The sequence below is a fragment of the Pyxicephalus adspersus genome, chromosome 6 (genome assembly GCF_032062135.1).
Source record: "Pyxicephalus adspersus chromosome 6, UCB_Pads_2.0, whole genome shotgun sequence".
Taxonomy (NCBI): domain Eukaryota; kingdom Metazoa; phylum Chordata; class Amphibia; order Anura; family Pyxicephalidae; genus Pyxicephalus; species Pyxicephalus adspersus.
Window position 1 is genome coordinate 24,799,620 of NC_092863.1, and position 24,798 is coordinate 24,824,417.

Sequence of the window (24,798 nt, forward strand, 5' to 3'; positions counted from 1 at the left end):
AGCAGTGAGAAGGTAGACAGGAAGGATGGCAGGTCCACTATGCTGCAGAAGACTGCCGTAACCCCATCTTTCAATGCGGTGAGATGGAATGGAAAGCCTTCCTAGAAGGTGCGTATGCACAGTTTCCTCCACCATGTTTCTTTTTGTAATAGTACCCTGTCCATATCACCTCCTCTCACATTAGGAGACACACATTCCAGAGCCAAAAATGTCATCCTATTTTCATTAAAGTTTTGATATGTACCCATGTGGTGACTCAATAGTGTCATACTCCTTCCACTTCTTACATTATAGACATGCTCATAGATGCGTTTGTTGAATTGCCTCTTTGTTTTGCTGATATAGTATCGGCCACAATCACAAAACGCCAGATATACAATACACATAGTTTTGCATGTAACTCTTTTTTAATTTAGGTTTTACTTTAACTGGAACTGTCATAGAATCTGTTTGAGAATAAATCCAATCGCACTGTCCACAGTGTCCGCAGGCAAGAGTCCCAGTAGTCAATTTCCATTTAGATGATTCAATTCCTTCACTTAAATGGCTATGAACCAAGCTGTCTTTAAGTGATGTCGATTTCCTTGCTTGTAAAATTGGCCAGACTCTTTGACATGTGTCTAATTTCCTGATGTTGTGTAGAAAATTTTGTGATAATCCAAATTTTATCCTTTTTATGTGGGCATAATCATTTTCCTTTAAAAATTAAATCTGTGTGTTCCTGAGCTTTCGCATTAATATACGCTTTCTTCAAGGTGGTCTTACTGTATCGCCTAACTAACAATCTTTGTCCTAGATCCTCAGCTGCATTCTGAAAATTCTCATCTTTCGAACAATTTCGTTTCAATCTAAGATATTGGGAGTAGGGGATAGTTATTTTAAAAAATTTTGGGTGCGCACTGTTGGTCTTAAATATGGTATTTCCTGATGTTGGTTTTCTGTAGAGATTAGAGGTCACAGTATGTTACGAATTAATACCTAGTTTTAGGTCTAAAAATTGAATCGATACACTACTACATTGCATTGAATTTTTTAGGAAAAACTCATCCAGTACCTGTCGAGATTCCCGCCAAATCAACAAAATATCATTAATGTATCTGTGCCACACCAAAATGTGGCGCACATACTGAGGTAACGATTCGTCTGAAAAAATCTTGTTTTCCCATCCCCCAGGTACAGGTTAGCGTACAGGTTCGGGGCACAAGAGGTCCCCATCGCTACCCCCTGTACCTGGAGGTAGACCTTCTCGTCAAATAGAAACATATTGCGGGTGAGTAGGTAGTTGAGTAAAGATAACACAAATTCATTCTTCCGCTGTAAATTTCTGCTTGTCTCTGACAGAAATCTTCTCATAATGTTCAGGCCCAAATCATGCGGTATACTAGAATATAATGTTTCGACATCTATAGTTACCAAAATTGCGTCATCAGGTAAATTTATGCCATCAATTATCTTTAATACATCTAAGGTGTCCTTTAAATATGACAGTAATCCTAAGACAAAGGGTCTTAAATAGTCATCCACCAGGCAGCTAGCCTCGGATGGAATACTGCCCACTCCCTAGACAATCGGGCGGTCTGGGGGATGTACTAAATTCCTATGCACTTTAGGTAAAACATAAAAAGTTGACAACTTAGGATGTTTATTGTTCAGAGCATCACAAATGTTTTTATTAATCACATTATTATTCCTAGTAATCAGAGAATAATATTCATTATAAAACTTTTCTACCTGATGTTTGGAGATGATAGTATACCACTCTGTGTTATTTAGAATATCTAAACACATTGATTTATAATCCTCTTTATCTTGAATTACAACATTACCCCCTTTGTCCGATAACTTAATAATAATATTGTTGTTCATTTGCAAGGAACTAATTGATTTTTGATGTCTCCGTCAATCACGAGTCTAATTTTCTTACAGCCTCTGAAACCTGCTGGACAAAGGCATAGAGAAAGGGATTTTTTTCTCAAATCAGGATACCTTTCCAATTTAATTTCCACAATAAAGATGGATTGTGTCTGTAATGATTCATTCTGTGTGTCACTATGAATTTCCAATTCTTCAGGGATATCATCTGTATTGCCCTCCTCCCATAACTGCATCAGATCTTTGAGGGCCTCTAGTGTCCTCCTCTAGTGTCTGATCCCTGAATAACCTTTCTGCCACCTTATTTGACTGTCCCACCCCCCTCTGTCCTAGTTTAATTATCTCTCCACCATTCCCCTAAATCTTTCCCCTAGCACAGCAGACCCCATTTCATTTAGGTTAAACAGCTATTGAAGAAAAAACAAAAAAAGGAGTGAGGATTTTTCAATTATATGTTTCTAATTAATTAATGAATATAAATATATATGTATATATACGTATATATGTATGTATATATATATATATATATATATATTTATATGTGTGTGTATATATATATTTATACACATATATACATATATTTATATATATATATACACACACACACACATACACATACATACATGTTAATTTACATATATATCTATGGAAGCAAGCAACAACTTGCGTGTGTGCTTTGGACTGGTGGAAAAAATCTAATTCGCTGGCAAAAGCGAGGTTTTGCCCGCCATTGCCTGCTGGAATTTCTTACCAGGCGGATCCCCAGATCCGGCATTGGATGCATTTAGGTAGGCACCTGTGTAAAGAGCTGAAATCAGTTAACTCTTTCTAAACCTATAAATATTAGGTCATGCAAAAATATGCCTATTTCTCAGCTAATATAAATGTTTAAAACATTTGAACAGCAACGTTTTTATTTAGGTCTAAGTGAAAGATGTGTGCCATCAGATTTATTTTTTAGGGGAACAGTGACTTTTAATGCAAGCTCGCCAGTGTTAAACTGCTGGGGATGCGCATCTTAAGCAGCGAAATCATTTCGGTTAATAACTTCTGCACGAATACGCCAGCACCTGAAATTTGGTTAATAAATCGATCGAAGGCTTTTGTTTATGAATCGGGAATAGGAATGCGCGAGCGAGCTTCCGATTTTGCTTGATTAATCAGGCTGCCCATGTAGTTGTACCCGTTCAAAGGCATAATAAGTGCATGATCACATGACTACAGACAACTAGCAGACATGACAGATGTCCTTGTGGTTTTCTTAGAACAAGATTTTTTTGTCAAGGGAACAGATAAATGGACAAAGGGAGGAAAGGGAGAGTTTCAAGGCAAAAAGGGGGGAGCAGGCGTTAGTTTTACTGATAAAAAGTGTACAAAATTCCTCAGCTCCTGACATTTCCCTCTTTTTATCCTTCAATAAAGGATAACTACTTTGCCTCATACATTTGTTCCTGTACAAAGAAATAGATGACTTCAGGTTCTTGGGCATACATACCTTGAGAAAGCTGAGTGATTTTTCGTAGTACTGTTTTCCTACAGTGGGATATTTCAGAGGGGTTACAAGTCATACGGTAACATACGTCTCCCTGGGCAATATTTTAAAATATGTGTAAATATCATACATTTTTTCCAGGGAATCATAGGTTTTACAGTTGTTGCAAAAGTTATACAATGTATAAGTTATATGAAATAAACATTTTTCACTTTCAGTAACATCAGTGTCATTGTAGATATTGCTAAAGACTCTAAGCAGTATGTTGATTGGAGTGGAGACAGCAATCAAACAAGATGTTAACATATCTTGAGTAGTATGCATATCAGATAAGCAAAAACTAGAGCTATTATATATTTCTTTGGCAAGACGTTCCCATATGTTACCACGGAAGTCAGTTCAGTCACTATACTCAAATCCTCACCAGTGGATTAAGACGGTAAAGTCATTCTTTAGGCTATAACTTGATTGGAGACAATTGAAGGGCAGATCTTGATGATGATAGCGGCAAATTGTTCTGACTCAAACAAGGCAGAATATAACCATCAGGGCTCCAAAACTGCAGGCAAGCATCTGGGCTGGAACTTGTGGATCAAGAAACATCATCCTGGCTCTTGATCGGCGGTGCCTTTTTCACTCTAGAAGCGTGTATCCAGGTGGGTGCTCCACAGGTTATTATTAGTGATGGTTTGCATGGTGACCAGGGGTCCAAAGGGCAGATCCAAGGATTTGTGCTTTTGCAGAGCTTTAACCGACACTACGTCTCTGGGCTTGAATGAGTGCGTCCGTTCATCTGTAGGGAGAGGAAAAGAGAGAGAGATATCTCCGTAGTTGCTGTTCAATTTTTCAATTTACTTAGTTACATATTGATCAAGAATTTGTTGTAAGTCTCCCATTAGTAAGATAAGGGTTTTTTTGGCCCAAGGGGTGGGGAATGGGCATCCCATTAAAATTTCAAAGGGGGATAGCTTATAGACTGGATTGGGTGTCATTCTTATTTCTGCTAGCACGGCTGGTAGGTATTGGTCCTACTTGTGAAATGTCCCTCCAGTTGCTTTCCTAGGTTTGTTTTTCAATGTCCTAGTCATCCTATCTACTACTGGGGGTGATATGGGATGTGGAACTTCCATTCTATGTTCATTATTTTTGAAATCTCCTGCGTGACTTTAGAAGTAAATGGAGTGCCCTTGTCTGAGCTTATTCTCACTGGGCATCTAAACCTGGGGATGATGTCCTTGCATATAGGCCCTAATTCATCAATGAAATCCGCGCTCGCTGGTCGCGCTTGCAGCAAACCGGTTTCCCGCGGTCCGGAGTCGAGTGCGCTCGTACACTCGCCCCCTCACTGCCAGCCGGATTCCTGCCTTGATAATAATGAGCAATAGGGGTCGCGAATCTGCCAATTAAGGCGATTAGATTTCAGCAGCTAAGGAGGATCTGTTAAGCTGTCACTGGTGAGATCATAGCAATTTATTAGCGCACACCTGCTCTCTGTTCTGTGCGTATCTACAGTCCTTTACAGGTCAATTAGAATCTTTAATGCTTCATCTTCTTTTGGGTAAGTGCTACTTTTTTAGGTTAAGTGATTTAAAAATATGCTGTTTTCTTAGCGCACATAAATGTTTAAAACATTTAAACAGCGCAAACATTTTTTTTTAGGGCTAAGGGTAATATGTGTGCTATTAGAAAGAATGATTTTTTAGGGGAACAGTGACTTTTAATGCAAGCTCGCCAATGTAAAGCTGCCAGAGATGCGCAGCTCGGGCCGCAAGCTTTTTTAGTTGCTGAATTGCGCGACGGCGTACGATTTTGGATCGCGAATACGAATGCGCGAGCGAGCGTCCGATTCTGCTTGATGAATTAGGGCCAATGTCTCCATTTTCACTAGAATATGGTAGGAGTGTCACCTTTCTTACCTATAAACTCCTATAAACTGTTATTTTAACTTCCGGTCTCAGACAGTTCTTTTCTTTTAGCCTGGATGCTAAAAGTTCAGATGCTTGTTTTGACAGACTTAGGTCACATAATAAATAATTGAGCTCTTCTTGGGAGATCAGCTGGGTTGGAATATGGAATTTTATTGGCTGGAATATTCACCACAAATGTAGCAAAATACATTAGGGTCATTTAAACAACTTCTTCTTGAAGAACTTATATTTCTGTAAAAAAAAGAAAATGTATGGAAAAAAAGAAGGCAAATGGAGGGGGGGCGCATGCGTGCAGCGGACCTCTATGGACATGCAGTGATCCGGCTCCGCACATCTCGGGCACACTGACCGCCTTTCTGTGGGGATCCCATGAGCTACAGCATACTCACCTCTCCTTGCTCCTGACTAGCCCCAGACTCATTTGTGGCTATAGGTCCGACGGGCAAATCAGCTAAAAAAGTGATTCAAGCTCAAAGGTACCGTGGGCTGCAATCCAAGATGGCGCTCAAGACTCCTGGTACAGATGACTCAGCTTGAGATCCCTTTGATGATCCACCCTCATCTGACAGCAGCCTGCAGCAGTTTCCCTCAGACCTCTCCCCTGCAGATCCTGAACCAGGTGAGCGATGGCTTACTAAAATGAGGGAGATTATGAGAGATGAAATCTTTCTGGCAACTGCATTGCAGTATTAGAAGATCGGTTAGATGATGTAGCCACAGTTTTGGAGGGGCATGAAAAAGATTTGGATACTGTACAAATAGAATTGCAAAATCTGCAGGATCAGCTAGAAGATGCTGAGAACGGAGCCAGAAGAGATAATTTGAGGATCAGAGGTATTCCTGAAAGTGTTGTAGATCTTCAAAGTTTTGTTTCTGCATTATTGAGCAGTTAATTACCTGATGTGCCCTCTGATCGTCTCGAAATGGACAGGGTCCATAGGGCCCTATCTCGTAAACCTATAGATTGTCCTCTTCGGGACGTTGTTTTAAAATTCCACTACCACCGTACAAAGGAATTGATCCTGCAGGCATCTCTTGCAAAGGATTCTCTTGTTTTTCAAGATTTTTTTTACCAGATTTTTGCAGATCTCTCACAGTCCACTATACAAAAGCGCAGAGTTTTGAAACCCTATCTCAAGATCTCTCAGGATAATAACGTGCGGTACAGATGGAGCTTTCCATTTAAATCGCTCTTTACTTACCGCAATCAACCCTACTCGGTGGTCACTGCAGTGGAATTACAAAAATGTCTGATGGCTGCTGGATCCCTCATGGGTCACAGGGGTTACCTCTACATGAAGTTTCCTTGGATCACTCCATGGGGAGTGTTAGCACTGCAGGTCGTGCCGGCGCCGCTGCCTAATTGCAGGCACGGGCGCCGGGTCCTATCTTTCAGGTAACCCCACTACCTGTGTTCCATGCCTGTGTTTCCTTCATGCTGAGACTTGCTCTGGTGTTTGAGCTGGCGTGGGTGTGTCTCTCTTAATCTTTGAGGTAACACATACACGCCTTCTGTTTTCTACAGCCTATGGCTGGTTTCCTGCAGGTATTTAAAGGCACCTCCTACTACAGGAAGTTGCCTGAGCAATCTCTAGGTTTACCTTGTGTAACTCTCAGTGCTAGGGTGTTTTCTCTGTTTTGCCTTGCTGTGTACTGGACCTTGCTTATGTTTTTGGACTTTGCCTGTTTGCCGCCTGACCCTGACCTTGGATCTTTGTTTCTAGATTTCTTGGCCACGCAAGCCCCTCGGTGCTTGCACCGGGTTTCCTGACTCCTGTGGTCAGCTGCCACTGGCCTGGGGATTGCTCTGGAGTGGCACCTGGCAGCTACCCTGCAGCCCAAGCCTATCCTCACCATCAGAGGCTCTAGTGAAGACCAGGTAGCGGCTTAGTCACGCCCCTCTGGAGCATACTCAGTCAGTGGCACAGTGGGTCCACACCCGCTTGCATAACAGGGAGAAAATATGATTCCTCAGAATTGGCATGCTCCAAGGCCTTGGGGCGTCTCCAATCACAATCTTTCCGCAAGACTGCTGATGGATGACTTAACTTTGTTATTTTTTTAGGCTAACATAGCTTGGTAATTTTTTTTCCTTTTTCTTACCACTGGGCCTGATTACAGACATAGTTCTTTTTCCGGCATCCTTTGACGTATATTTATTTCATTATGCTGTAATGTTTAATGTTATACCTTGAACGTATGCTTTTTATTAACATGTTATCTCAGTTGGTGTTACATATATGTAAGTTTTTTTAACTCCCCATGGTAGGATAGTCGGTGCCTTGTTACCTTTGCCCGAGGTGACACCTATTCCCCCTTGTTTTTGTTGACCTCATGAGGTTGGTCCCCCCTTTTTTTGGGTACCAAGGGTCAACTGTGATGCACTGCGGTGCTTTTCCTTTCATAGTTCTTTTGCAACTTGAGCTGTATTGTAGATTGAAACTTCTGATTTTAAATGTACAAGGCATGAACTCTCCACATAAAAGGTCTACTATCTTCCGGTACCTCAAATCTCAAAAAAATTAATATTGCATGCTTACAGGAGACACATATCTCTCTGCCTCCTCTCCACTGAAATATTTACACGCTACTTATTCCCAATTCTACCAGGCTAACGCCCCAGTCAAGAAATGTGGTGTTTTTTTCGCAATACACAAAAAGACGCCTTTTATTTGTCACAAACAAATTTCTGACCCGCAAGGCGGTTATTTATTATTGGTGGGCTCCATTCTTGATACTAAGGTGTCAAAATTTGTATTTATTATGCCCCCAAGACTAAACAACTGCCTTTCTTTTCTCATCTGAGTGCTATAATAAAAGAACATGCTCAAGGTAGTGTTTTCTTATGTCCGGTGACTCTAATATGGTTTTAAATCCCAAACTGGACAAATCTGAACCAGATGGTTCCTTTTTCAAACAGGATCTGTCCAGTTTCACCTTGCTCTTAAATAATCTGGGTGTATCGGATGTATGGAGGGAATGTCATCCTTTGGTGAAAGATTTCACATTTTTTTTCACATCCCCATAACTCTCATTCACGAATATATCACATAGTTATTTCCAAATAAATATTGACACAATTTGGAGATTCATGTATTCTGACGGTAGCTTGGTCTGACCATGATCCAGTTCTAGTGACTTGCGACTTTTTCCTAAACAATCATCTAATAATTGGTGTTTGAATGATTCTTTACTGTCCTACTCTCCAGTTATGGCTGACTTAATAGCTAAGACTACTGAGTACTTTCGGATAAACACCGGCACAGTTTCTTCACCTATGGTTCTGTGGGATGCCTATAAAACAGTGGTACGAGGAGTCCTTATCCACTATGCATCCAGACGCAAACGGAGGCGTACTAAGCAACTAGCTAAGTTAACGGAGGAATTAGAGGCAATCTCAGAAAGTTTTCAACGACGTCCCACAGAACGTAATAGGAAACTCTTCCTCCAAGCCAAAACAAACCTAAATCTATGTTTGGCAGATGCCGCAGAGCGTACCATTCGATGGACACAACAAAAATTTTACGCTATCAATATAAGGTTGGTATGATGTTGGCCAATATTCTGAGACAAATTCCCAAGCATAGATCAGCATTCACTTTACGTACTAGGAATCATGTTCAGACCTCTAACCTGATTATTATAATTGAGGAATTCAGTTCTCAACTAGCCAAATTATAGAGAGCGCCCTCTTAGAATCACTGTTCGAAGATACAACAATTCTTGTCTAAAGTTTCTCTTCTTGTCCTAACAGCCGACCAAGCCACTGGTTTGGGTGCAGATATTTCTACTTTGGAAGTTTTAACAGTGATTAAATCTCTCAAAATGGGCAAGAAAGTAGGCCCAGACGGGTTTTCAGCACTTGTTCATAAAAAGATGGCAGACTGTGAACTATTATGGATATACTTCCAAATCTTTTAATATTGCTCGGGGTACTAGGCAGGGGTGTCCCCTACCCCCTTGCTTTTTGTGTTGGCATTAGAACCTCTCGCAGCTTTTATCAGACAAAGTGATGAAATCTGTGGATTTCACACTCCTGGATATACACATAAAATCTCATTATTCGCAGGTGATATTTTGCTATATATAACATCTCCTCATGCGACTTTGCCGTCTCTGGTAAAGTTACTAACAGAGTTTGAACAGTTGTTGGTGCTTAAGGTAAACCCATCAAAATCTTTTTTTTTTTATTTACATCTATTGTTCAAACATGGTTCAACAAACCGTTATCTTACTTGTCAACATGGAAAAAGGAACTTTCCATTACATTTTCGGAAGAGGATACCTCTTGTTCTTTGGCTAGCCATACCAAAATCTTCTAGAAATGTATTTGCATTGGAAAATTCTTGCATTGGAAAGGTCCTCATGAGATGGTACCTAACCCCGGCAAGGGTAGCCCATGCCTTACGTAACAGATCTCCAAATTGTTTTAGGGGATGTAATGTAAAGGGTACTATGGGTCATATTTGGTGGCTTTGCCCCAAAGTTTCCAGAATATGGATAAGAGTGTACCACATGATTTGTTCTGTTCTAGGGATTAACTTAATCAAAGACCCGCAACAAGCCTGATTCCATGTTCCTTTGTCGGATGTTAATAGGAAAACTTCAGTCCTTATCTCTCACATTTTTATGGCTACCAAGCAGACTATTGCCCATGCCTGGAAAACCCCTACTTTGAATTTTATGGAAATTAAAAATCAAATGCAGGGGACAATGGTTAATGAAAAGATTGCGGATATTAATAATGATACTCATGATACATTTTTTGATATCTGGCAGCCCTGGCTGGATTACTACTTACCGTCCCCAAGGACGCTTTCCCTCCCTCATATTGGATGTGTTTCTGTAAATGTTTTATATTAGGACATGCTTACCCCTTCTCTTCTTCCTTTTCCTTCACTTTTCGTTTTTTTTCTTTTTTTTTTTTTCCTTTGTTCCCTTTTTTTTTTTTTTTTTTTTTTTTGTACAATTTAGAAGCCGAGGGAATGACATTTGTGTGGATACTTCTCTAACCATGAGTATTTCATTTGAGTTTTATTACTTTTATTTGACATTTTGTCTCACGGAGCAATTGTACAAATGTGTTATGATGATCTTTGTACACAAATATGTAAACTTTGAACAACTGGTTATGTTCCTATATTTTTTGTCCTATAACCGATTTTGATGTTCTCAGAATTTATACATGTGATTTTGTAATCTGCTCCTTGTTAATTGTATTTGTTTATGCATTTCAATAAACTATTTTGTACCAGAAAAAGAAGGTAAATTAAAGTTTCATGAAAATAATGGTACATTTAATATATAAAATGCAAAACATGGGCGTAAATAAAGATCGACAATAATATGCTGTTAACATTTGTTGTTGGTAAAATCGTCTATTCTGATTCCTGTATCACAAGAACTCGAGCCAACTCAATGAAACTTATAAACTGATGTCATTAATGAGCTGTGTAATCATTAATGTATTCAAATTTTCCTGTAATCTGTACAGGAAGACGGACCATTTTTAGAAAAATGTACCCTTGTGTATTGAATTAATTAGAAAACCTAAATCTCAACACAACTGTAAAAATCTTAGATTTACGATAAAAAATGGTGTCAGAATGTGTTTATTGATATAAAACGGCCCGCCAAATGGTAAAAGCAGTATTTTTTCTTGGGTGTTGTAGTGAAACTAGTGGTAGAATTACAATGGATATCAAAGCTAAACTTCAAGAGCATCTTGTTCTTTACCTTCATGCTCTAACAGAACTACTGCTTGTCCCTGACACCATCACTCCTAAATGCTGATTACCAACCTACCTACCTACCCCATTTAAATCTAAGTGCTGCCATGCTGTCTATGAGCTAATAAGCTGTGGTTTAAAAATCTTTTTAATTATGTTTTCAAATTGACCACAAATTCTCTGTTTGTATTGTTTTCTAGTCAAGGCAAACTCCAGAAGGTGAATTCCTGCCACTCGACCAACGTGAGCTAAATGTTGGATTTGGCACCGGAGCTGACCAGCTGTTCCTAGTTTCTCCACTAACTATCTGTCATGAAATCAACCGTAGAAGTCCATTCTTTGATCTTTCACAGAAATCACTGAGGAGTGAGCAGTTTGAGATTGTTGTAATTCTAGAAGGAATTGTTGAAACTACAGGTGAGCACCTGAATATTCAGATATTTCCATTAAAAAAAATAAAACTCTTATACAAGGAAAGAAACAAAGCAATCATCAGATCTCTGATTATAGAATACATGTACAGTATAATTGTATATATCAGTATTAGCATTGTGTGTTGATATTAGGTGTATAAATAGGCATAAATAAAAATATGTATTTTAACCTAAATGTTTTATATAGAAGATGATTGATATTTCCCTATTTCACAGTACAGTTAAACCAGCAGCAGTCATTATATATGGGTATGGCATATATTTAGGGATATGAAAGAACTACACACATGAAAAAAAAAAGTGTTTTTGCCTATATCATCCTATACTTACCCAAGTAAAAGATAATAACAGGTGTTAAGATCCAAGCCAATAATCTTAAGTCATCATCAAATTCACATTAATTTGTATCGCAGGAACTTTATAGATCAATTGTTTTGTAACTGCTGGAGTTTAGGAATTTCTAGAAATAAAAGAAAAACTAGTTGTTATTATGCATTTTTAGTTTTAAAATATAAGATACTGTATTTCAAAGTTTGTCTTGAAGTGTTAGGAGATGCTTATCTGGACGGCGATTCCATGCTGTGCACCATCGCAGTAGCAAACCACTTTTATTCTCTACAGCAATGTCACTTGCACCAGCAAGAAGAACAAAGAAATAGCAGCAGCCCCTACTTCCCTTAAGCCAAGCAGCCTGAAATATATTTTATTGGCATCCCCGCACACTCTGAGGCTGTGCACAGCTGAAGGTAGTTTTAGGGGCAGAATAGTTCCTGACTGAATCATGTGCTGTCATTGGCTGCTAGAGCTTTATCGACTTTCTGTTCACAGTCCCCAGTGCCTGTTGTAGCGTTAAGCTAGGCTAAATTGGTGCTGGTGTATAAGTTTGTCTGATTTACTATTGCTGACCTTGCCTGTTTCTGACCCTGCGAGTGTATGCTGCTGGATTGACTATTAGCCTGTGCTTTTGTCTTGCCCTTGTATGCCTCATCCGGTAGACTGATCACCAGTGATTGACCTGGCTCTGTATTTTGGACTTGTCTCTGCTGGAATCTTGCTACTGCATTATCTGTGGGCTCCTTCGCCAGACACCATTCCTTGCACTGAGGGCAGCTGTGTGCTGGGGCGGCGCAACTAGCCTCCCAAAGCTGAGTGGGGTCTTGCTAGAGACGAAGAGTGCGACATTAGATTGGGGGACTGGTGTCTGGCGAGTGTCTGCACTATATGAAATGCATGTGTACTACGTAATACATTAGTGATGTGGGGGTTGGCAGAACGACCCAATTGGTGCCAAAAATCTATAATTAGAATAAAATACAAAACAAAAATGGCTATATTGTTATTGTTCCTAAAAATAGCTTACAGTTCTGTTTAGGAAGAAATATTGTTTTCAGTTACTTTTAGATTTTATTGAATGTGAATAGGGGTTGTTTATCAAGTGATCACCACTGGCCAACTTACTTAACCCAATATATTTTTAATGTATAAAATGTATGATTCTTCTTTAAACTATAGCAGTACATACTGCTATGATAAAACATAAAGCAAATCCTGACCATCCCTATATAAAAATTGGTTTGCACTACACAAGGACTTTTTATTTTATATTTTACTATTACAACTGGAAATTGATATTGATTTGAAGTAAACTTTTACAAGAAATCATAAAGGCTGCCAGAGGAAGACCAGAGGAACTTAGACCTGAAAATCATATCTCACCAGTGAAAGGTGACATAAGTGCAATGTGTCCATGGCCCTGCAGCACTCTTTCTGGCAAGGTGCACCTGACAATCGACGGTCGAGCAAGCATGGAGTGGGAAGATATATTTCCTATACAGCTCACTGGGTAACTTTGGTGGCAGCAGGGGAAGATGCAGCTGCAGCAAGGCCTGCATACCTACCTCCGCCCAGAGCACATTGCCATGTAATCTCCTCCTCGATCTCCACTTCCACCTCCTCCTTTGTCTCTTGTGCCTCAACCTCTTCCTCCAGGGACACTTTGTCGTGGAGACCCTCCCATTCGGCAGCATCTGTTCACTGCCAGCAACAACCTGCAGTTTGCTATTTCGGTGCACAATACAGACGTTGCCACGCAGTCTAGAGGTTGCGAAGCTTGGGTTTCCTCAGCCACACAGGCACAACCATCCTAAGTGCCCTGCGGGAGCAGGAGAACATATGCCTAACTCCCAACAGACTCCAGCTAGGCAAGGTCAGGTGTGACAACGGGGCCAATCTGCTGGCAGCCCTGCATTGTGGGAAACTCACACACGTACCTTGCCTGGCTCACGTTATGAACCTGATAGTACAGCGCTTCCTCAGTAATTACCCAGGTCTCCAGCCGCTGTTGCTGAAGGCCAGAAAGTTGTCGGCGCATTTCTGTTGCTTGTACACAGTCAGTGCCAGATTGGTGGATTTACAGCAAAATCTTAATCTGCCAGTGCACCGGTTAATTTGTGATGTGGCCACTTGTTGGAATTCCACCTTTTATATGCTGCAGCAGCTGGCTGAACAACAGAAAGCGGTGGTGGATTATGTGTTCGTTCCCTGTGGAGTTGCTGCAAATTGAGGACTTGTGCACTGTATTGTCACCTTTTGAAGAGGCCACCAGGATGATCAGCAGGGATCAGGCCTGTGTCAGTGACACCATCCCCATCATATGCCTGCTGGAACAGATGATGGTGGATCTTGGACACGACACAGAGCGGACTCTGCATCAAAAGATGATGTTTCAAACATCATCTCGGACATGCGTGCCTACTAGGCATAGTGCACGACAAATCCAGGAAGAGGAGGGGGTGGAAGAGGATGAGGAGGACATTGCAGGAATGGGAGAAGGGGAGGAAGGGGCTGAGGAGGATATTGAGGGTACTGTGTTTCCCCGATGATAAGCCATCCCCATCAAATAAGGCACCCCCCCCGATTTTGCCCAAAACAATAAAATAAAGCACCCCCCGCAAATAAGACACCCCCTATACCTGCGCCTGAAAGAATCTCCCATTCGGGTGGTACGGTGGGTAACTGTGTGCCTCTGTGTGACTGCATGGAAATTATGACTACATTGAAAATAGAATGGGGAGAAATCAGCGCGGAAACATTGTGAAGCCTAAACTGCAAGAGGTTGTGACTTGGGTGAAGAATTCATGGGAGAAAATCACTGATAGTTTCATTGAACATGCACTACGAGCAGGCTACCTTGATAAAAAGTACTCATTTAAGGACAGTGCTATTGCTAAACATGAGAGATTTGGTCCACTGATTCTAAAAGAAATGGAGTCAGAAGTAATTGACCTGGAAATTCAGAGTGTGGATTGTTATGATGATGTTCCAGAAGATGATTGTCATTGAATAAATGTGTAAATGTACCGTACCATACCGTAGATTGTTGTACATGGAAAGAATGACACTGTAGTAACAAGAAATTGGATGCACAGTTTGTCTGGCTATGCTGGTTTGTGATGACAACTACCGTTATTACTGTACCATATACAGGTAATACATTTTCTTTTTTTTCAACAATAAATGTGTACTGTAGTCTTCTTCATGGAAAAATAAGACATCCCCCTGAAAATAGGACCTAGGGCATATTTTGGCATTTCAAAAAATTTAAGACAGTGCCTTATCATAGGGGAAACAGGGTACATGGCATCCATCCACCCAAACACAAGGCTGCATGTTCCGTGGATGGCAAGACCAGGCAGAGAAAGAGGAGGACGACAACCCTGTCCTGCTGTTCGACCCACAGGAGTCTGGGTCCTGAATTACCTCAGCTGTGGGAACTTTGAGCCACATGACAGCCTTCATGCAGGAGTGCATAGCCAAAGATCCGCGCATACAACACATAAAAACAAGGACTGACGACTATTGTATTGCTACATTACTGGATCCACGTTACAAGCCTGAGATACAACAAATCATCTTGCCCCAATACAGGGCACCTAAAATGCAGCACTACCAAGAAGTGTTTGTAAGGGACTTGTGCTCAGCCTCTCCGGCTGCCAGCAGCGGCAGCAGGGATTCCTATGGCAGTTCCCCCAGCTATGGGAGCCAAACAACTCCCTCAAGCGGGTGGCAGCAGCAGTAAAGGTCGTCTAAGCCAAACTATGCAGGCTTTTTTTTCAGTGGAAGCAAGCCCCCAGTCGTGCAGCAATTGCCAATGACACTCAGCAGCGCTACTTAGTCATGGTGCAGGCATACTTGAGCTCTACATGGGACATCTGCAACCTGCAAAGCCAGGACCCACTGGGCTACAGGGTATCCAAGCTTGATCAGTGGCCAGAGCTGGAAGAACCTGCCATTCAGATCCCTGCCTGCCCAGCTGCAGATGTGTTATCTGAAAGAGCGTCAAGTGCAGCTGGGGATGTAGTGAGTGACAAACGGATTTGGCTCTCTGCAGAAAATGTCGACCGAATCACTTTTATTAAAAAATGAATAAGGCTTGGATCGGCAATGACTTCTGCATCTCCTTCTACTCCTCCCCCTCGTAGCCCTTTACCTCTACTCTGTCTCTGAGGCCTATAAGTTGCATTGTAGCTGTGTAACTGTCTAATTTTTATATTTACATAGCACCTCCCTCCGGGCCCTCTGCCTCTATCTACTTTGAGGCCTATATCACTTGTAACAGAGCTGTGATTCATAATTAAATATTTGTATTTTTTGTAGAAAAATACAGAAATTTCTTTTTGGATAGATAGCAAGTGGTATCAGAATTAAATATCTGTATTTTTTTTTTTTTACAGAAATACAGAAATTGTTATGGCTTTTGTGACAAGATTGGAAGAGGTATCATATTTAAATATTTGTATTTTTTGGAGAGAAATACAGAATTTTTTCTGGCTTTTTTGATAGCAACTGGGATCAGAATTAAATATTTGTAGTTTTTTTTTACAGAAATACCGACATTTTTTCTGGATTTTTTGATAGATAGCAAGTGCTATTAGAAGTAAATATCTGTAATTTTTTATAGATACATAGAGAATTTTTTCTGGTTTTTGTGATAGATTGCAAGAGGTATCATATTTAAATATCTGTATTTGTTTGAGACAATTTTTTTTTTTACAGAAAATGTTATGGATTTTTTTTATAGCAAGTGTTATCAGAATGAAATATTTGTATTTTGTTAATAGATAAATACAGATTTTTTTCTGGCTTTTGTGATAGATTACAAAAGGTATCATAATTAAATATCTGTATTTTTTGGTGAGAAAATACTGAAATTTTTATGTCTATTTTGATAGCAACTGGGATTAGAGTTAAATATCTGTATTTTTTTATTACAAATACAGAAAATTTTATGGGTTTTTGGATAGATACTAAGTGCTATCAGAATGAAATATCTGTATTTTTTTTAAAGATATATAATTTTTTCTGGCTTTTGTGATGGATTGCAAGAGGTATCATAATTTAAGTTACCTCTTGCAATCTATCACAAAAACCATAAAAATGTCTGTATTTATTGATAAAAATACAGATATATAATTATGATAGCACTTGGTATCTATCCTCAAATCCAAAAAAATTTCTGTATCTATCTATAAAAAATACAGATATTTAATTCTGATAGCACTTGATAGCTATCCAAAAGGCCATAAAAATTTCTATATTTCTCTCCAAAAAATACAGATATTTTATTCTGATCCCACTTTGCTATATATCCCCAAAGCCATAAAAATGTATGTATTTTTCTCCAAAAAATACGAATTTTTAATTCTGATAGCACTTGGTATCTATCCTAAAACCTCTAAAAATGTAATCTAAAACAAATACAGATATTTATCTGTGATAGCACTTGCTAGATATCCACAAATGATAAAATAATTTCTGTATTTCCCCACTGATTCCGCCAAGCCCGTTCCCTTATGTGGTTTCACTAGATAGTAGGTATGGACAGTGTGAATTTCGTTCATCCCTTCATGTCTCCAATAGCTACAGCTTCTACACTGTCCATAGAGATGATGGCCTCAACCTCTAATGCAGTCTGATGCCGCCTGCCCAGTACCCAACTCTAGATGACTAATGCCGTCCATACTTTGTCTCAGAGCCCACCGGCTGCTCCTCCTGTTGTTACTGATGCTGCTGCCTGCCCAGTACCCAACTCTAGATGCAAGATACTAATGTCAACCGCACTCCATCCCAGGGCCTAACGCCTCCTCCTCCTGCTGTTACTGATGTGGCCGCCTGCCCAGTACCCAAATCTAGATGCCAGATAATAATGCCGCCCACACTTGGTCTCAGAGCCCACCGCCTCCTCCTCCTGCTGTTACTGATGCTGCTGCCTACCCAGTACCCAACTCTAGATGCAAGATACTAATGCCGTCCACGCTCCATCTCAGAGCCCACCGGCTCCTCCTCCTGCTGTTACTGATGCTTTCGCCTGCCTGGTACCCAACTCTAGATGCAAGATACTAATGCCGTCCATGCTCCGTCTCAAAGCCCACCGCCTCCTCCTCCTGCTGTTACTGATGTTGCCGCCTGCCCAGTACCCAACTCTAGATGGCAGATCCTAATGTCGTCCACACTCCATCTCAAGGTGTAACGCCTCCTCCTTATGCTGTTACTGCTGCTGTCTGCCCAGTACCCAACTGTAGATGCAAGATACTAATGTCATTCCACACTTGGTCTCAGAGCCCACCGCCTCCTCCTCCTGCTGTTACTGATGTTGCCGCCTGCCCAGTACCCAACTCTGGATAGCTGATACTAAAGCGGTCCACGCTCCGTCTTAAGGCCTAACACTTCCAGTTACTGCCAGATACTAATGCCGTCCACACTGGGTCTCAGAGCCCACCGCCTCCTACCCCTGCTGTAACTGATGCTGCTTGCCCAGTACCCAACTCTAGATGCAAGATACCAATGCCATCCACACTGGGTCTCAGAGCCCACCGCCTCCGCCTCCTGCTGTTACTGATGCTGCCGCCTGCCCAGTACCCAACTGTAGATGCCAGATACTAGTGCCGTCCACACTTTCTCGGAGCCCACCGGCTGCTCCTCCTGCTAATACTGATGCTGCTGCCTACCCAGTACCCAACTCTAGATGCCATATAATAACGCAGTCCAAGCTACATCTCAGAGACTACCACCTCCTCCTCCTGCTATTACTGATTCTGCCGCCTGCCCAGTACCTATTTCTAGACACCAATGACTAATGTCGTCCACACTCCGTCTCAGAGTGTAATGCCTCCTCCTCATACTGTTACTGCTGCTGTCTGCCTGTAGATGCAAGATACTAATGTCATCCACACTTGGTCTCAGAGCCCACCGCCTCCTCCTCCTCCTTCTGCTGTTACTGCTGCCTGCCCAGTACCCAACTGTTGATGAAAGATACGAATGCCGTGGATGCTCCGTCTCAGAGCCCACTGCCTCCTCCTTCTGCTGTAACTGATGCTGCCAGCCCAGTACCCAACTCTAAATGCAAAATACTAATGAAGTTCACGCTCTGTCTCACCATCCTCCTGCTGTAACTGATGCTGCCTGCCCGCCCAGTACCCAACTCTAGATGCCAGTTACTAGCGCCATCCTTACTTGGTCTCAGAGCCCACCGCCTCCTCCTCATGCTGTTACTGCTGCTGCCTGCCCAGTACCCAGCTCTAGATGCCAGTTACAAATGCTGTCAACACTCCGTCTCAGGGCCCATCACTTTTTCCCCCTGCTGTTACTGCTGCCGCCTGTCCAATTCCCAGCTGTAGATGCCAGTTACCAATGCTGTCCATGCCGCATTTTACCAAATACAGCTAGCAGATAGGAAAAGTCAGTCCCCTACACAGCAATGTCTCCAGTAGCTACGTCTTCTATGCTGTCCATGTAGGTGATGTCCTCAATCTTTAATGCCTTCCTTTATCCCTCTCAGGGCTTACCTCCTCCTCCTTATGCTGTTACTGATGCTGCCTGCCCAGTACCCATCTCTAGATGCCAATTACTAATGTCATCCACACTCCATCCAAGGGCCTAACGCCACCCCTCATGCTGTTACTAATGCTGCCTGCCCAGTACTCAACTGTGGATGCCAGTTACTAATGCCATCCACACTTGGTCTCAGAGCCTACTGCCTCCTCCTCCTGCTGTTACTGCTGCTGCCTACCTAATAACAAAATCTGGATGCCAGTTACTAATGTCCTCCTCACTTCGTCTCAGGGCCCACCGCCTTCTACTCATGCTGTTACTGCTGCTGCCTGCCCGGTACCCAACTCTAGATGCCAATTACTAATGTCGTCCACACTTGGTCTCAGAGCTCACCGCCTCCTCATGTTACTGATCCTGCCGCCTGCCTAGTACCCAACTCTAGATGCAAGATACTAATGAAGTCCACGCTCTGTCCCACCATCCTCCTGCTGTAACTGATGCTGCCTGCCCAGTACCCAACTCTAGATGCCAGTTACTAGCGCCATCCACACTTGGTCTCAGAGCCCACCGCCTCCTCCTCCTGCTGTTACTGCTGCTGCCTGCCCAGTACCCAGCTCTAGATGCCACTTTCAAATGCTGTTGACACTCCCTTTTAGGGCCGACCACCTCCTCCTCCTGCTGTTACTGCTGCCGCCTGCCCAGTACCCAGCTCTAGATTCCAGTTACACATGCTGTCCTCACTCCGTCTCAGGGGCCACCACCTCTTTCTCCTTCTGTTACTGCTGAGGCGGCCCAGTACCCAGCTGTAGATGCCAGGTAACTTTGCTGTCCATGCTGCATTTTACAAAGTTTTAGCTAGCAAATAGGAAAAAGGCAGTCCCCTACACAGCAATGTGTCCAGTAGCTACAGCTTCTACACTGTCCATGTAGGTGATGGCCTCAATCTTTAATGCCATCCTTGATCCGTTTCATGGCTTACCACCTCCTCCTCATGCTGCCTGCCCAGTACCCAACTCTAGATGCCAGTTACTTATGCCGTCCACACTTTGTCTCAGAGCCCACCGCTTGTCCTACTGCTGCCGCCTGCCCAGTACCCAACACTAGCTGCAAGATACTAATGTCGTCCACACTCCGTCTATGGGCCTCTTGAGCCTCCGCGTGGTAGCTCCCTTCCCTATTTACCGTGGCCGGCGTTAACACTTCTGCTGAACATTTCCCTTCAGGGGGTGTTCCATTAGGGTGGGACTCGAGAGAGAGTCCGACCTAGTGTGCTACTGCCTACCCCTGAAATGGCCTAGTGGCCAAAAAAATTTGCTGACCTCTGAGCTAGGATATCATTACATTTAGTGTAATAGTGACTTGAAAAGCCATCTGGTACTGTTTTTTTTCTGTAAATTAGGAGATTTTATAGCTGCCTTGATCTCTGGCTCCTCCAAGGAAGAATGTAAAGTTTGAGGTTTGTTAGGTTACTGAATTGTGGAGAAAAATGTCTCGGCTTCAGATGATTCAAATGAATTGGTATGTTTGTAAAGTTGGACCAAATGTTTACAAAATTCTTCTACAACTGTTTGGGGGTTGCTTGTCAATGCTGGCATAACATGATTATTAGGGTCTATTTTAGGTTTATTTGGTTGGAACGAGGGGTTTACTGTTTTGAGCCTATTAGCTAATAAGGAGTTAGGTTTATTGCCTTTAATATAAAATTTGCCTATCTTTATTGTTTTTCTGCTCTCTGAGTTAAGCATAAATCCAATTGACTTCTTTTGTTTTCTAATTTTTTTATTAAGTTTTGGTGTTAGATTTTATTTATATGAATCCGACAGCATTTCATGTTCTTGTTCTAGTTGTCTAATCATAACATTACAATTTCTTTTGTTGACCTCTTATTACAGCTTTATGTCCATTCCAAAGTATATCTGGGTTGATTTCAGGTGTGTCATTCAACGTAAAGTACTCTTGTAGTGATGATTGGAGTTTTTGAAAGATATCTGAGTCGCTCAAAAGAGAGGCATTTGGGGACCAATATTAGGTAGAGGGTTTTTGGTATATAAAAAAGGAGATGTTACTATTGCATCATTGGCAGACCATGGTATTGGTACTATTTTGCAGGATGTGATTAGAGGGAGAGAGGATGCAGTGACTAAAATGTGATCTATTTTTAAATAAAGATGATGTGGATGAGGAAAAGATGTATAGTCACGTTTAGTTGGATGAAGTTCATGCCAGCAATCAATTAAAGAGTGTTGAGATAGTAAGGTCTGTATTTGTGATGCAGACTTGTCCCTAAGGAGGGTGTGGGGATATGGAAGAAAAACCTCTCTTATCTAATGATGTGATAAATGTGACATTAGAGTCACCACATAGTATAAGAGTACCTTCGCTATGTGTCTCAACCTCCTGTAATAAATGTTTAAGGAATTCTATTTGTTTGGAGTTTGATGCATAGTATGAAATTAAAGTGATTAGGCCATCGTTTAGATGTCCAGTTATAGGGAGGAATCTACCTTAAGGTCAGGGATCATATTTTTAGGGCGGCATGGAGCTTGTATTTTAGAATTCTATTAAAACACCCCTTGTTTTAGTATTACACTTAGCCATATTTACGGTAGGATAGGAAAAATGAAAATATTTGGGGAAGAAGGCGTTTCCATGATCTGAGAAAACCGAAACTGACATTTTTTTGAAACATTGTTGTAGAAAATAGAAGCAGAAGGAAGCAATAGTATTTCTGTTTACTTACATAGATGATTTGAATGTTTTATGAAGAAAAGACTACCGTGTTTCCCCGATTTTAGGACATCCCCATTAAGTAAGCCACCCCCGATTTTTAAAAAAATAACATGAGTGATCATGAGTGACTTTCAACAATAAATGTGTACTGTAGTCTTCTTCATGGAAAAATAAGACATCCCCTGAAAATAAGACCCAGGGCATATTTTGGCATTTCAAAAATATAAGAGAGTGCCTTATAATCGGGGAAACAGGGTAATACTAATACTAATACTAAATATGCATGAGCAGTCTAACATCAAATCACTGGAAAAAGTAATTACAAGAAATGTTCAAATAAAATTAGAAATGTATTACTTCAGCACAAAACACTGTAGTATCAATGGACAAAAACTTAACATGTGGCGTTTTCTTCTCTGTTTGATATTTCCAACTTTTTTTTTTCATTTAGAAATTACAATGCACACATTGCGCTGAGAAATTGTGTTGTACATTACATGTGAAAGTAATTGAATGAACTTCACCTTTTCAATCAGCTTTGATTCTATCAATGTAAAATATGAAAAGGTTTATGGGGTTGCATACTTTGCAAAGCACTGTAAACAATAAAGTTTAATCTTTACACATTTTTATATTTAAAGGAAGCAAGAAGGTTATCATGGAGAGATTGGTTGGCTATAAGGCCATAGTAATTAATTATTTTTTTTAAATTAGGTATTAGGTTTTCAACTAAATATTAATCTTTTTGAATATTTTCTCTTTCAAGTCAGGTGAGTAGGAAGTTTCATATTAAAAATGTCATGGGTATTACCTGCAAGTGTTAGGTGTGGGGCTACTTTTAGAAAGATGGTAAGGTGAGAGATAGGAAACAGCATTTTCTATAACTCTGGATATCTGGATCTTCTTCAGGAGCGATCAATAAGTGCGATGATAGAACTTGATTTTCTACCAGAATGCCCACGATGCAGTGCAAATAAAAGCACACGGTATTGCAATGTTTTGTAGCTACTTCTCTATCTGTTACTAAAACATTATTTGAAGCTATAAAAGCATATGTGTGACCATTAGGCTCCTAAGTTTAAACTGCACTGAAAACTGCTTGTTTAAACAAATAATCAACAACTGATGACAGCCAATCACGACGATCATGTAAAGTTTGTTTTTAAACAAAACGGCAGCTGTCATTGACAACAGGTAGTAAGCAGTTGTCACGTTGCAAGACAGTGTGCAAAAATTATTTTAAATTTGATAAAATGCTTTAAAAAAAAATAGATTAAAAACCTTATATGTAAGTAATCACAGATCTGTGTTTTAAAGTTTATCCATTTAGTCTGTTTATATTAAAAAGTCCAGTAAAACAATGTCCTGAATAAAAGATGCATATATTCCTAAAGAAACAAAATAGGCAAACTAGTAATAGGGGTTAAGTTATAAGAGAGCGTAGCTAGCAATATGCTTTGCAAGATTACATACTACAGCCTACATTTTACAGCTCAAATGGTATAATCAAATCACAATGTCAAACCTCTCATGTCCAATGGATATGCTTAATAAAGATGTGGAAACGCCATGATTTTAGGAGAGGCAGTCGTGTGACTTTGTCAGGTCACGTAAACAGACATTGCTTACTGACACTACAAAATGTGACTTTGACATCTAGGTTTCATTGGCCTCTGAAAGTGAAATTTTGAGGTAGTTGGTACAATTAGTTTTTGCATATTATCTCTAATACTGCTTGCCTGTTGATGCATGCAATATGTATGGTTATTGTCTTGTGTCTTTAATACATTTAATGAGATATTATTTATTTTACAGGAATGACCTGCCAGGCAAGAACATCTTACACTGAAGATGAAGTACTGTGGGGACACAGATTTCTTCCTGTCATGTCCTTAGAAGAAGGCTTCTTTGGAGTGGACTACTCACAGTTCCATGCTACATTTGAAGTACCTACCCCATATTATAGTGTTAAGGAACAGGAAGCTAAATTACCCCAACGTTCACCTCTAAATTCCCTTTGTAGGGAAAAGTACAACAGGGACAGGGTCTGTTCTTTAGACTACCTTAATGTGTTTGAATTAGGAAGTAGTATACTTCCTACCAAACTTCAGAAACTGAATCGGGGAAATGACAATGTCCAGGTGAAACTATTACGAATGTGTGGCAATAGTGTAGAAAGAGCTTGCAGTACTGGAGACCTTCCTATGAAGATCCAAAGGATAACAGTCTCTACCTGTGAGGAAAGCGAAGAGATTACACCACTAAAATACTTCAAGGTTAAACCAGAGAGCATGACCCAGTCCACTGGTAACCTTCAGCTCCAGAAGAAAGCACAAGGCATGATGACATTGGGAACAATGCTTGATGCCAATCTACCTGCAAAGCTGCGTAAAATGAATTCTGGCTGTATCAGCTAAATTAATAAAAGAATTTTAAATAAAAACAGAACATAAAATTCTATATGGAATAATAAATGGCCTTAAATTTGTGACAGTGAGACATTCACTGTTCTACATTTTTGTCATAAATAAAAAAACATTACCCATTAAACATACATTTAAAAGCCGGTGTCTTTTCATTAATATACATGAAATGCACATTGTGCACAATGTGAAAATTAGGGCATAGAATCTGCTTTTGGAACCATTACAGTATGTTCCGGATCAGAAAATAAGATGAACATAATAGAGAGTGTCAATTTTCACTGTGAAATAATTCTTCCTGAATGTAATCAAACTTAAATTTGATGCTTATTTTATGTTACTTTGCAAAGCAAAGGTTTA

The 24,798-nt window shown here is 40.6% G+C and overlaps 1 protein-coding gene across 1 annotated transcript in view; it reads left to right on the plus strand.

Moving 5' to 3' along the window:
- Nucleotides 1–24,578, plus strand: part of LOC140333343 (G protein-activated inward rectifier potassium channel 1-like) — a 59,292-nt gene extending 34,714 nt beyond the window's left edge. Inside the window, exons 2-3 of the mRNA XM_072414938.1 lie at nucleotides 11,222–11,438; nucleotides 23,831–24,578. Of these exons, the coding sequence (XP_072271039.1) occupies nucleotides 11,222–11,438; nucleotides 23,831–24,432 (819 nt within the window). The 3' untranslated portion in view covers nucleotides 24,433–24,578. The remainder of the gene's footprint in view (nucleotides 1–11,221; nucleotides 11,439–23,830) is intronic.
- The last annotated feature ends 220 nt before the right edge of the window (nucleotides 24,579–24,798 follow it).